The 13,708-nt window shown below is 42.2% G+C and overlaps 1 protein-coding gene across 1 annotated transcript in view; it reads right to left on the bottom strand.

Moving 5' to 3' along the window:
- LOC104389012 (SH3 domain-containing RING finger protein 3-like) overlaps positions 1-13,708 on the bottom strand; it is a 33,774-nt gene that overhangs the window by 949 nt on the left and 19,117 nt on the right. Inside the window, exons 4-5 of the mRNA XM_009997954.1 lie at positions 1,718-1,781; positions 1,399-1,633 (exon numbers count right to left, since the gene is read on the bottom strand). Coding sequence (XP_009996256.1) covers positions 1,399-1,633; positions 1,718-1,781 — 299 coding nt within the window. The remainder of the gene's footprint in view (positions 1-1,398; positions 1,634-1,717; positions 1,782-13,708) is intronic.

The raw sequence follows: 13,708 nt of genomic DNA, 5'->3' as shown, positions 1-13,708 counted from the left end.
TTGTTATTATTGTTCTCCATTCTCTTCTGTGTCTTCAAACTGCAAAGTACTACTTGAATTCCCTTATCCACAGAAACAACAAGGGGTTTCAGTGCATTCCTGATGAATTTGGCCTCGTTTCTGCCAGATCTCCAGAAGCAGACCTGTGGGACCAGTGGGAACATCCAGGAGGCTGCTTCTATGTCCCTTCATTCAAGAGGGGAAAGGATGGAGAACTGCAGCTTCAGCACGTTTGGTGCTTTAAAATCTCCTTGGGCATTTCTGAACTTGCTGGGTACAACATTTAGTACAACAAAGTATGGCACATTTGCTGATACTCAAATGATCTGTAAAGAACTAATTACTCAAAAAATCTTTTTTTATCCCCAATGTGTGAATTTCACACCAGCATTGCTACCCTGGAGGTTAACGGGATCACTCAGAATTATTCCTTTCTACAACAGAAAATATTGTAATATAAGCAGCACTACTTCAAACAAATTGTAGGATTGCTTTTTTTTTTTTTTTTTTAAAAATGTGTTGTGTTATTGTGAATCAAATTTGGCTTTATCCTCCAGTTCCTTATGCTGACCCACTGATTAACACAAGGATGGGAACAACAGATGCCAAGTACCTGTCATATCAGGACTACAGAGTCATGCAACAGTTTTCATGAAAGGTGTCCTGGTTTGAGCAAGGATGAATCCACTTTTCCTTTTACTGATTTTTTTTTTTTTTTCCTTCAGGAAGCTGGGACTGATAACACCAGAATGTTTTTGTTATTGTTGGGGCCTCAAGGTCTTTACTCTTCCAGCTCAGACACTACAGGGGGATCTATGACCCACCATAGGAGGCTGAGTTAGACAGACAGCAAAATTGGCCACAGATATTCCATTCCATATAACTATGTAAGCTCAGAGGAAGGTCAGAGATCACAGAAGACAACTCCCTTCCTGCTACTTCTTCCCTTCTCTTCAATCCATTGCCAGCATCCGTGGAGGACTCCATCCATCCAACACCATCGACCCCCAGGCTCGAGGTCTCCTGACCCTCATCACTCTGCGCTCTCTCCAGCAGCTCCGGGACTTTTCGGGACTGTTCACAGCTCAGGAGATGCTGTGGGAGCTGCTGGGGGTTGGGGGAGCAGAGAGGCGTTTGCACATTCTTGAAAACATTTGTATATAATTGTATATATTTTCTTTTATCATTAGTGTTTAATTAAAGCTGCGTAGTTTAGTTTTCAATCCAGTAAAGTCTCATTCAATCTCTTGTTCCTTACCTGGGTGGGAAGGGGAGGAGACTGAGAGCATTGCTGTCGATCCTGAGTCAAATGGTGACAGAAGGGTAAACCGTTCTGAAAGAGCTGAGGCAACAGCAGGCTGCCCACCAAGCTTGCCCAGAACCCACCTCCACCCCCACCTTACCTGGGCTGGGGCGCTGGAGGAGAGGTGGGTGAGGTCCCCGATCCTGGCGGCCGCCCGTGGGTCGCTCGAGCTGATGAGGACGGGGGCGCTGATCTCCATGGAGTGCCGGTTGCTGGCGGCCTGGGAGGACTTGTGCGTCATGCTGAGGGCGGTGAAGGAGTGGCGCTTCTTGGCGTTCTTCTTGCCCTCTGCCTGCCGCTGGGCAGCCCCGGCCGTCCCCGCGCCTGCTGCTGGGGAGCAGGGGGTCAAGCTGGGCCCTGCTGCTGCTGCTGCTGCCGCCGCCGCTGCCACCGTCTCCGTCGGCATCATCTCACAGCCAGAGGCAGCAGCCAAGCACGTCTTGTCCATCTCAATGAGCTGCTTGGCAGATTCGTTCAGCTGTGTGCACAGGAAAAAGATTTAAAAAAATATTAAAACAAGAAAAAAAGGGGGGCGTTAACAGCCCATCATGGCTTGATGATGGCACCTGCCGGACCTGCCTGCTTGAAGCAGCATGATCCTTTCCCCAGCCATGGCTCCAGCCATGTGGTGGCTGCTCCCTGGGGCAGAGCGGGGTCTGGGCTGCTGTGAATGCCTCCATGCCTGCAGGGCTTGCTGCAGGACAGAACTGCCCTGGCAAAGGGGGTTGTTCAGCCCGGAGAACAGAAGGCTCCAGGGAGGCCTTATAGCAGCTTTCCAGTATCTGATGGGACTACAGGAAAGCTGGGGAAATACTTCTTACCAGGTCATGTAGTGATAGGATGAGAGAGGAATGCTTTCAAACTCTAAGATGGTAGATTTAGATTAAATATTAAGAAGAAATTCTTTACTGTGAGGGTGGTGAGATACTGGAACACGTTGCCCATAGAACCTGTAGCTTCCCCATCAATGGAAGTGTTCAAGGCCAGGTTGGATGGGTCTAGTGGGAGGTGTCCCTGCCCATTCAGCGGGGTTGGAACTAGATGATCTTTAAGGTCCCTTCCAACCCAAACCATTCTATGATTCTATGACTGGGACAGGTCCCAAACCCATAATTTTGTTTGCCGTCTCTCAGCCAGGTAGGTCGCAAGGAGCACAATAACACACTTTGTTTCCCAAAACCTGCCCCAACCAAGCTCCAGGTTGATGCTCAATTTATTTAATTTTTGGAATCTGAGTGAGTTATTTCTGCGCACTTCTTAACACTAGGAAAATCAAAAGAGAGGCAGAATAAGCACCCAGTTAAAAAAACTGTCATTCCTCAAAACAGCTTGTCCCTGGTTGCAGAGGCAGAGCCAGGATAAGGAGGCAGAAGCTTCATCATCAGTGTCGTGCCATTGCCAGGTCCATCATAGGCCTGTGCTTGACATATGCCACAGAGCGCTTTGATCCAGGCACACAACTTCCAAACCCTTCCAGTTTGATCTTCCTGCTTCCCACCTGACAGAGGTTACCCAAATGCAGAGGTCTATCACCTCAAATGAGGAAGAACATGATGGCCACTGGAAGTCTTAAAATTGGTCTCATCAGTCCCTCAAAGCATTTAAGAATTGGCCTATAGCTCACGGAGGCAGCAGAGCACCAGGATGCTCAGGCTGGAGAGTTTTTAGGTGCATAGGGGCGCTACAATCACCGATGATAGGTGATGTGCACTCTGAAGTCAGCAGTACTTCCTGCACTTGTTGCCAATAGATCTTTTCCTCAAGGGATGCTAACAGCTGAGGAAAAACATCACATTTTGCCCGCAGACCTTTATATTAAATTAGGATGCACCACAGTATATTTGCATTTAATTAATAAAAACAACATACGAAAAGGGAGCCACAGCTAACACGCACGTGCTTTTGCATACGCTGCTATTCTGAGATCCACATAAATTAGAGGTGCATGTAATACTATTCTGGACAAAAAACAGGCTATTTTTGTCTCTTTAACCACCATATGAATTACAGATGCACCTAAGAAACTCATTTGAGATCCTCTCAGGCTGTAAATGGAGAAGAAAAAGAATAGTTGCAGCACCAAGGCAAGCCAATTTAGAAGCCCAATAGAAGTGAAACTGAAGGGGAAAAAGAGAAAGATAACAATAGAAGTGTGCAGTTTAACAAATGTGTAATTGAGTAGCTTTTATGACTCCCAATCACTTACAATCATTTACTGCTGTAAATATAAATAAGAAATAGATATTGCTAGCCTTATGCCAATTCTCCCAAGTCTGAAAGCACTTCTGACTCTACAAGGACTCATTCTGAGTAACAGGCAATAAACACACTAACACTTAGAAAGTAAACATCAACTTGCAGGGTCCTTCATTCTGTGACAGCTTCCACCAAGTCAACCAAGTGCCTCCAATTAATGATGCTCCACTACTGTCAGAGCTGCTGGGAGTTCTGCAACCATTCAATTAGCAGCCCATTTTCCCAGCTGCACTCTCCAACTTGAGCCCATGCTTACAGCCGACATAGTGCACTGCACCTGCCAATTTTTGCCAATAACAGCTGATCCTGTTTCAGATTTTTCAAGAATGTCCATTATTTCCCACTTCATCATGCACTAAATTGGTACAACCTAATATTTGCCAGCAGGCTCCAAGTTGCAAGGAAGCCAGATGGCTCCCCTCCCTTAAGTAGGTGTTACAGCTCTGCTCACCCGATTGATGGAGATAGTCCAGCTGAATTATTTGAAATATTAAGAAGGAGAAAGACATTGAATATAAATTATTATTTTCTACAGCAGAGGCTGAGAAAAAGACTTTGCTTTGACATGGGCAAATATAGAATGAAAAAAAAAGAGTTTATAATGTCCTTATTTTACAACAATGCTCCATATAACAATGATGTGTCCCAGCTCTATATCAAAACTCTAATTTCTTTTTTAAAAATTAGATTAAAAATCCCATTTAAAACTGAAGCTATTGTTTTTAAAACAACAAACCCATTATTTTTTTTTTTGTTCAAAGCAAGACCTAGTTGAAAAGGTCAATAAGAGAGCTAGCGTTTAAACATGGAGTGATAAAAAATAGCCCTGTATTGATACAAACAAAGTAATTCTCCATATCAGTAGAAGATTAAAGGCAAAAAGAAAACTTCTCCTCAAAACAGTCAAGCTAATGAACTTCTGGGAATGTCAAAGTCTTCCTGAAATACAGGGAAAAAATTATTTTGGTCTGCCAAAATAAAAAATGCTTTATAGCTTTACAACTTTATTTTTGTAGAGAACTGTTTTTAAACAGCTTTTGTACACAGATGCTGGAAAGTACTTCCCAAATAGGGTATGATTACCAGAGAAAAGTTTCTGCTTATTACTTTGTGAAAGCAAAGGGTGCTGTCTCTTCACAAAGTACTTTCAGAAACCCTTTTAAAAACATAAACATGATTGCAAATTTCTTATTATAAACTCTGAGTATGTAAACAAGCATTGCTTTCTGGTGTCTGTCATCTGATCTTCAGGCAGATCTGCTTCCAGAGGAGAAGCTTAATGGAAAGTTCTGACCCACAGTTGGTCTCAGGAATTTGACATTTCTGGAAGGCTGTAGCTCTTCTAACAAGCCCTAATACTAAAACTTAATTTCTCTCCCATTTTGACCTTCTAGAAAGGGTCTGAAATTCTGGTCTTGCTTATCCCTAAGAGTAATATGTTCTTGAGATTGCAGCAGGATTGATTTTACCTCAAACCCATTCCGTTACAAGGAGATGTCCTAGAAAACATGATACATGATTTAGGGGGATAAGGCTTGGGTCTGAATGCCAACCAGTCAAACATTCCCAGCCGCCTTGCAATCCTTGGTCTGGGAATGCAAACCCTTTTGATGGCAAGCCTTATAACAGCTGAGGGAGCCTACCATGCAAGAAGTGGGATGAAATGATACAGCCAAACTGTTTACAGCATCTCAACAACTATTGACTGTGGGTGTTGCATGCTGAGATAAGGATGCACCAGCCTCAGTTCATAGAGCTAGTTTGCCTGTTTCTCAGGAAGGCATTTCTCAGCTGCAAGAAACCTCACTGGAGACAGCTCCAGCTTGCCTGGTTTTGAGAGTGACAGAGGGTGCGTGTGGAATATCTCCATGCAGAGTCTTGCTCACCTCCAAACAACCCTTTCCCACAAAGTGAGCAGTAACCAAGCTCTGTTCTTTAAAAATTTGCTGACCTTGATCAGGGAGCCACACTGCTCTCCCCACCACAATGCAAGCTGTCATGACTTTGGCCTCCAGCCAGACAGGCTGTGCAGTATGAACTAAGGGGACAGTTTTTTTCTTCTTCTGGCTCTTAGATATCACTATTTTAGATATTCTACTTGAGACTTTACAGTATGGGTGACAAAGGTATAAACATTAAGCTACCTCACTCAGGATTTTTCCACTACCAAAATTTAATTTTTATTAGTCTCTAGAGAAACCTAATTTTTCTGTAGAACACATTACAGTGACTTTCTCTCTCCCTTTGTCTTGTTGCACATGCTTGCACACAATCACACATAAACACTCACCCTGGCTCCTGATACATGTGGCTTTAAAAGGGGCTACCTGTAAACACCTTCAACATATTTCCCTGTTAAGGATGAGGGGACACAGGAGAGAAACTGCCATCTGTACTGACTGTCCCCCCATGGGACTAAATATGTCCTTTATATCCCAATGTGATGCACTTACTCACATATACCAGATGGGAGGAAGAGTGAAGAAAAAGCTACTTCTCATCCAGTGTGTGTCACAATACTAGTTTTAGTCCAAATAACAAATTATTGCTCTGGAACTTATTGTTATTATGGAACAAGACATAAGCATGGGAAATTTAGGTCAGATTTAAATAATTAACCTTTACTGCACCTCCCTTGACAAATATGACAGCATGTTCACTATTCCATGGTAGTGGCAAAATTGTTCCAGCCCAGTTTATACCTCCAAGGGACACCTTGATACACAGTGCTCACCACAGCAGCTCCTGGGTTGTTGCAGTTCACTGATGGTGCTGTCTTCTGTAAGATGGAGGACAGTAAGTCTTATTCTGCTATTGAATACTCTTAACTTTCTAGTAATTTAGATCTTGGTAAGGGATTAATTTCTGACTGATATCTGAGCTGCCAAAGGGAGGACCTTGCTCTGTTCCTGGTTTAGCAACACGCTTCAGCAGGTACTTGATACTACACAGAATAAAGTATCACTAATGGGACTAAAATGCCAGTCTTTTCTGAATAAGGAAGAATTGCTTAAATTCTCAGTGTTACACATGTGCTTAAGTATTTTGTTAAAAATTTTAACCTGGGGACTGCTAATTTTTATACTTTACAGTTCATAAATATTGAGAAGATCATGTGCATCCCTATTTTATGCTTTGCAGAAACTTCAGCAATTTGGAGTTTCATAGCTGATTTTGTGATTAAAATAAACAGCCTGAACTTATTACTGCATTTTCACTTCAGAGTAGTTACTTTTAGGAAATATTAATTTATTAGGCTCTCATTAAATTAGTTTCAGTAGTATTATAATTTATGTTCTGAAGCTCAGTGAGGTTATTAAGTAAATAAGGGCATAACTATACAAGAGACTCTGGTCTCTGCTAGGTCTCTGAGAGGACAGCATCTGTGGAAGCATTTTCATCCCCAAAAAGCAGCGTTTTAGAAAGCTAAAGAAGCTTTTCCTTACTGTTATCCCTACTGGGAAATGCAGCATACAACCTTTTTTCTACTGTAGCCAAGTTGCAAAACACCTTTTGACTCAAATGAGTGTCTCAGTGGGAGAAAGTACATAACACTTTACCTAATACTTTATAAGTTCATTGAGTAAGTTAGTACAGAGGATGCACAGCAGTTCCAAGGACTTACTAATGGGATATCAGCAGACAAAGTTGTGCCAAAGGCTCTTCAACCAAGTCATATTGAATTAATCTATAATTTTCCTCTTTTATATGTTTTGTATCTTCAGATTTAAAAATGTTTAGAGAAAGCCTCACAAGTTCTCCACGGACAGTTTAAATTCATTGGAAGGAAGATACAAAATCCTATCTTAATTATTAATTTAGGCACCATCTTCTAATGAAGAATCATTAGTAAGGCACAGTTTAAGTGACAATATTGTAGCTAAAACAAAGCATTATTTAATGTTTTTGTGTTAATCTCTAACAACCCACTATTGCCTTTTCTAATTTATTGCCAGGGAAGGACAAGCAAATGTGGAACAGATTTTCTGCAAGTGGTTTATCCATGAGGGAAGATGGATTTCTGAAACCCCACACTGTGATTGAGAGCAGAGTTATTCCACACACCCAGAAAATACAAGAAGTGCAGTACACGTGCTCGCTTGAACACATTCACATGGAGCGATAGCTGCAGAAATACTTTGTTAGGACTCATTTCAGACTTCAAGTGTCCTGTTCTTCCAGTTGCAGGCTGAGGCAAACATCTCATTCCTTTTTCCAAAAGCCTGCTAAATATGTTAGCGTGTTCTCAAGGAAGGAAGTCCCTAAAACTGTAGAGCAGATATTTTTCCTAAAAAGGGTCATACATGTGTATAATTATGAGCAGTCCAGAAAAAGCAAGCCAATAATACTTGTCTACAACATGGTTCCTTGAAAGGCCGCAGTACTTAGCAATCTATTTCCCTGTCTTATAAGATCTTTCTCATTTAGCAGCAATGTCACTTCTAACACACTGAGAGGCTGGAGGAATGTAGCATATTAGAACAGCATGTGCTTGGACGAGCGTGTCATCATGATCTTGCAGAATGAAAATAAATGATGCGTGCAGCAGAAGTAAACACTAAGCCTTGGGTGGTGGACTGGGATTTTTTTTTTTTCTTCCCCTTTTTTTCCAAATAGTTTTAAGACGGAAAATAGTTTGCAGTGATGGAGAACAAACACATGGCTTGGTGAATCCCAGAAAAACTGTGCAGTCTGTTGCAAAGTCTGTTCAGAAGCAAAGAGAACTGAGTTTCTTTATGGAAACTAATGTCCAAATCACTGAGAAGAAAGAGAATAAAACTAAATGCAATGCCATTAAAAATAGATTAACTCCCCCAAAAGAAGTACGCTTACTGCATCCCACTCCACTCTCTGAAACAATTCTAGCTATCAAGCCTTCAGCTCCAAGTATGAGGACTATCTTACTCTGATCTGTCATTTCTGAATCTCAGATCTCCTGTGCATCTTCAATGTGCCTAAGGATTTCCTTCTCTTTTCTTCCTATCTGTCCTCTATGGACACCCTATTTCATAATGAGATGCTCATGACTGCCCCAAAGCTCCTTTGAAAGCAAAAAATGTAACCAAATACAGCTTTACTCAACATCAGAAAGAGTGGGAGAATCTAGCCTATTTTTACTTATAAATTATTCAGAAAGCTAAATAAAAAGTGCAGTCATTAATTCATAGGCTTGATCCTTATTCTTTTGAAGTCAGTGGCAAAACTCCAGCTGCCTTCAACGGTGGAAGGACTGGTACCCGTCTGGCACCAATTGCAGTACCAGAATAGTCCCTGTTGGTGCTTCAGAGGAGTTGACTATTTTTTTTGTTAAAACACAAAACTCATTGGAACTTAAGTACTTCCCAGGAATATGCCTGTTTGACAAAACATCCATCAGGAAACCACTTCTCAGATGATGTTTCTCAGCTAAGACACAGAAATGACCAGAAATGACAGTGTTCACTTGGAGTTCAACTGGGTACCTGGGCTCCTGGCTCAAAGTTCTTGTGTGAAGGAACAGCCATGGGAGACCTGAAACAACACTGCCACTTTCCTAGTAGAAAGCCACCAGCTTTCTGGCTATGCTGAGTCTTCTTCACTCTTGTTCTTGTTAAATGGAAAACCTTTGCAACTCTGCCTCTGACTCCAGGTGCCTGCCCACCTGCACAAGTGTGTGACCCAAGTAATTATAAATGGGATTGTGAACCAGGCAGTATCATGCTCATATTTCTTGGACTCCTGTCTTCTTGATAGCTGTACTGTGCACACGTGCTGCCAGACATGACATCGTGCCCTTTTTCTCATTCTCTGAGATTTGTTCCTGGAAATAGTGTTCTTGAAAATACTGGTTTTGTAATGTTCAGAGTTTGTGAAGGAAGCAACAATATCTGTCTTTTTTGAAGGAAAACACTGGCTTCCAACTCAATGTGATAAAGGATAGGAATGAAAGTAACTATATATATATATATATATTCATTGAATTCCTTTCTAAATTTGATAACCAAGGCATTCTGGTGGACAATGAAGAAAAGGCCCACATGCATCTCACATTATCAAGCTTATCTGCTGAAATAATGAAGTTAGTGAAATCTGTGAAGCCCTTGGAAGCCCTTGGAATTGCAGCACTAGGAGGACATGGGAGAGCCAAAGTAGTTTTTTAAGCACTGCAAGGCTTTGCCTACACTGAACAAGCAAGGAGTCTGTGTTGCAGTGATTTACAACTTTGTGTAGAATACAAATCTTATGCAATCGGGGAAAATTAAGTTTTATGTGCTGCAACTGAAGATTACCTGGGGGGAATCACACACAAATAAATGTACTGCTGTTGCTATCTCTGATAGAGAAGTGAAATGAAGAATGAAAGCAAATACCAAGAAAATGTTTTGGTTCAATTGCTTGTAAAAGGAACCAAGGTATACACACTTGAAGCAGATATTAGCACTAAAGGGTTGTGATAAACAGCCTTTGCCCTGTGTGTGCTATATTTAGGAAAGACATTTTTTACTACAGAGTCTTCTGGCTCCTACTTCCCAAATACAAGCCAGAGAAGTATTGCTGGATGCGGTACAGGGTATTTGCAATAGAATAACACCCCATGGGGCTGTACAGTTAGATACTGTGAGTGTGTAGCTCCTGCTACACAACATGGCGTTGCTGATTGTGGTGGAAAGTTGCAGCATCAGCTCCGAGGCCACACTGAATGTTTCACTGGGAGCAGCCTACATCAAAGGATGTCAGGCACCAGTGACAAAAGTTACTAGGTCATTGGAGAGCTGTTTCCAGGCTTTGAGTTCAGTATTTGCCAGTTGGGGTGAAAATATGTGTCAGGACATGATGTGCTGCTGTTTCACCCAAGCCTCTGATGACCCCCTAGAGGGACAGTTCTGAGATGTTTCTGTGAAATGGGAGATGAACCGTTTGTGTTTGAGTTGGGCAGCAACGCACCAGGATACACAGAGCATCCGTGTGACAGAGGGACCAGCCTTCTTACCTACCTACACAGATGCAAAAAAAGGAGTTGTTCTGAGAGACACATAACTTGCCAGCCTGAGTTTGCATCTTGTAGTTGCCTTATTCTGTGGCTATTACGGTGTAAACTCTACTTGAAATTAACTGCCCATTTAAAATGCCTCCTTCCCAATATATGTGCTTGCCCCTGGTACAACTTCACAGCTCTCTTTTCCCTCCATGGGAGATCTACTTTGCATCCTTCTTCAGTCTATGCTTTAGTGATTACTTATGTTAAATCTATTTTTACAGGAGGTTGTCTTACCTTGGAGACCTTTATACTTCTGCTGTATTTGTTAAAAGGTAGACAGCAGACTGGGATGATATTAGGAAGCAGGGGCTGTTGCACATGGCATAATCATGCACATCTCAGCTGTGTAAGAAGCCTGACTAGTAACTGAAAGCTCTGAAAGCCAGTCTGTAAGATACGAAAATGTGTTTTCTGTGCTGTATGATGATGTAATTATGTTCATAACCCTCCCCCCTGATCCTGTGAAAGAAAAATGTGACAAGGCTGAACTGTGACGAATTCCCTGGGGTCTGCAAATTCTTGACTGAAAATGGCAGCATTCAGCCTCACACTCATGACATGACTGACTGGAGGAACCATTTTCAGCCTTCTTTGGGGAATCTGAGATGTTAAAACATTATTGGGTACAATGCTGAGGTCAGAGTCAGATGTTTCTCCACTGCCTTGCCAACAGCTGCTGTCAAGGAGTTCATTGAGCTTTCTGGCTATCAAACTAGAAAATGCTATTTGTTCAACTTCCTAAGTTTGATTTCTGGTTTCGGGTAAAGGACACGTACCCGGAGCCACTGAGCCGTGCAGTGAAGCAGCTAGTGCCCTTGCCTCTTGTATGCTCATCTAAAGCCGGATTCATGCTTTGGTTGCTGTCAAAGCTCTGCCCCAGGTGTCACTGCTAGATAAGAGATGTGCCATTTCTTCAGCGCCAATGAGCTTTGAGCAGATCTTTTAGGATGCTCAGGCACATGTGTCACATTACTGCAATAAAGTACGATGATTGCTGGCATTAGTCACTTTTATGACATCCATATGCAAATGCTGTTTATGTTAGCATGCTACAACTGGAAGGAATTTTGGAAAACCACTGCTCTAGGCCATGCTGTTTGAGTTCTGAGATGGCAAAATTAATGGGCTAGCAAAAAATCCACACAGTAGGAAATCTTTCTGAAAGTGCAGAACTCTGGGATGGTTTTTTTTTTCCTGTTTGTGGAATTACTCAAACTCAAATATTTTCCTAACACATTCCTCTCTGAAAATGAACTGCCCTGGGTTGCACCTGCATTCTGTAGACAGAGAGACAAGTTGTCCCAGGGAAACAGAATTTTTGCAAACTGCGACCACACCATGAGATGCAATCACTCAGAGACATTTATTAATAACACTTTTATTATCATTTTATTATTAAATGTTTAAGAACTACCACCATGGTTGTGAGAAGCATTACATAAACACAGAGAAACAAGACAGCTCTTGGCCCAAAGAAAGTTCAATTTAAGATGAGGACAAGAGACAATATATAGACAAAATATATGAGACAATCTTATCAGCAAGCTGGACAGAGGATTTTACACAAGCTAAATCCTCTGTAGGCATCACAGCCAAGAAAAATTTTAGAGAGGAGTCTGGAAGAGTAATGTTGATGCAGATGTGTGGATGTTTTTGAACCATTCACTAAAACAGTGAAGAACAGAGCACCACGGAAGAAAATGAGAATTTAAAAAATCTGACAAAGTGATTGGCATCACTGGCTGATCAGAGATAGGGACTGATCTTCAGTAGTAATTAAAAGATGATGGGTAGAGAGAGTAATGAGTAATCCAAGATTTGCAAGTAAGGGCAAGTTGTACGGGGTGTTACAGGAGAGAAAAGAGCTTCAGAGAGAAAGAAAGAAAGAAATAGTAGCAGATGAGTACTCTGGATGGTCAGGAGTGAGGCAGGTCTGCATTTGCTAAGGACCCAAAAAGAGGATGTAGCTATAATCAGGATATGAGATGATGAGAGTTTGATCTTTATGAACACTCAGCAATCAGAATGGCCAAAGACTAGGTAGGACTGCCAGCCACATGGAAGAACTGAGTTGGGCGTGAGGATGTGATTCCCACTGGCTCTTTATTACTTACTGCTAAAGTACATTGATTCCTCTTTAGCCAGTGACCAAATAGGAACAGTAGCACACATTTCTGACTGTGTACTGCACTGAAACCTCAGGTATGTGTTGAGTAAGAGTTGCACTTGCAAAAGCAGACTTTTGTGTCACTGGAGTGGTGTGGAGCTGCCTTTGTTATGACCTTAAACTCTGCCCTCAAGGGTGCTTCTGTATCCTCAAGGATCCCCGTATGACAAAACCTTGTGCTTGAGACAGAGCATGGGCCCACGCAGTAACTGGCCAGGGTTAAACCATGACAACACTACAGCTGCTGTGGGGCAGAGAAGCTCAGTACCAGTTACCAAGAGCTCCCAGACCTTGTCATGGGCTGGGAGACTGCTAGGAATGGGGTATCAATCATCTATAGCCCTCCTTTGAGGGAAAGTAAAAAGCAAGCACCCACCAAATCAATACAATCCCACTTCTTTCTCCTGAGCAATGCAGCTATGGAAGGAAAAGGCTTTGGCAGGGAATGGGTAAGCCTCTCTAAGTGCTTGTCTGGAGCAAAGAGAGAAGATGCTGAGGCCTTAATTTCTGCCTTCAAAGGGAATACACACATTTCCTCTTCCTGGGCTGGGAAAAGAAAAAGGACAGAAGAGGAAGACAGGCCTGAAAATTCCTTACTCTTGTTACTGAGGTAGAGGTAGATCAGAGAAAAGGGATCCAAGGACATGACCATGAAGAAACATGTCACTGAGCTTTACTTTCCCCACCAACAGCAGTGTAGGCAGGGAGTGCTCTCCCTCCTTCTGTTGGCTTCCTTTGTTCTCTAGAAACAGTAACATGAGGCAGAGCTGCCTCTTCTCCCAGTGCCACAGGATAAGAGGAGAACATCTCCAGCATGCATCCATGACTGCCTAAATACTCTGGCACCTCTCCTGCTTTGTTCCAAGGTTCCCAGAAAAAATCTGTTACAAAAAATTCTATTATGGAAACCTCTGTCATGAAATTTCCTGTCAATTTGATTCAATTGTGTCTAAACAGATCGGAA

Source organism: Chaetura pelagica, unplaced genomic scaffold (genome assembly GCF_000747805.2).
Source record: "Chaetura pelagica isolate M959 unplaced genomic scaffold, ChaPel_1.0 scaffold123, whole genome shotgun sequence".
NCBI classification, from domain to species: domain Eukaryota; kingdom Metazoa; phylum Chordata; class Aves; order Apodiformes; family Apodidae; genus Chaetura; species Chaetura pelagica.
This window is presented reverse-complemented; position numbering and strand designations above follow the sequence as displayed.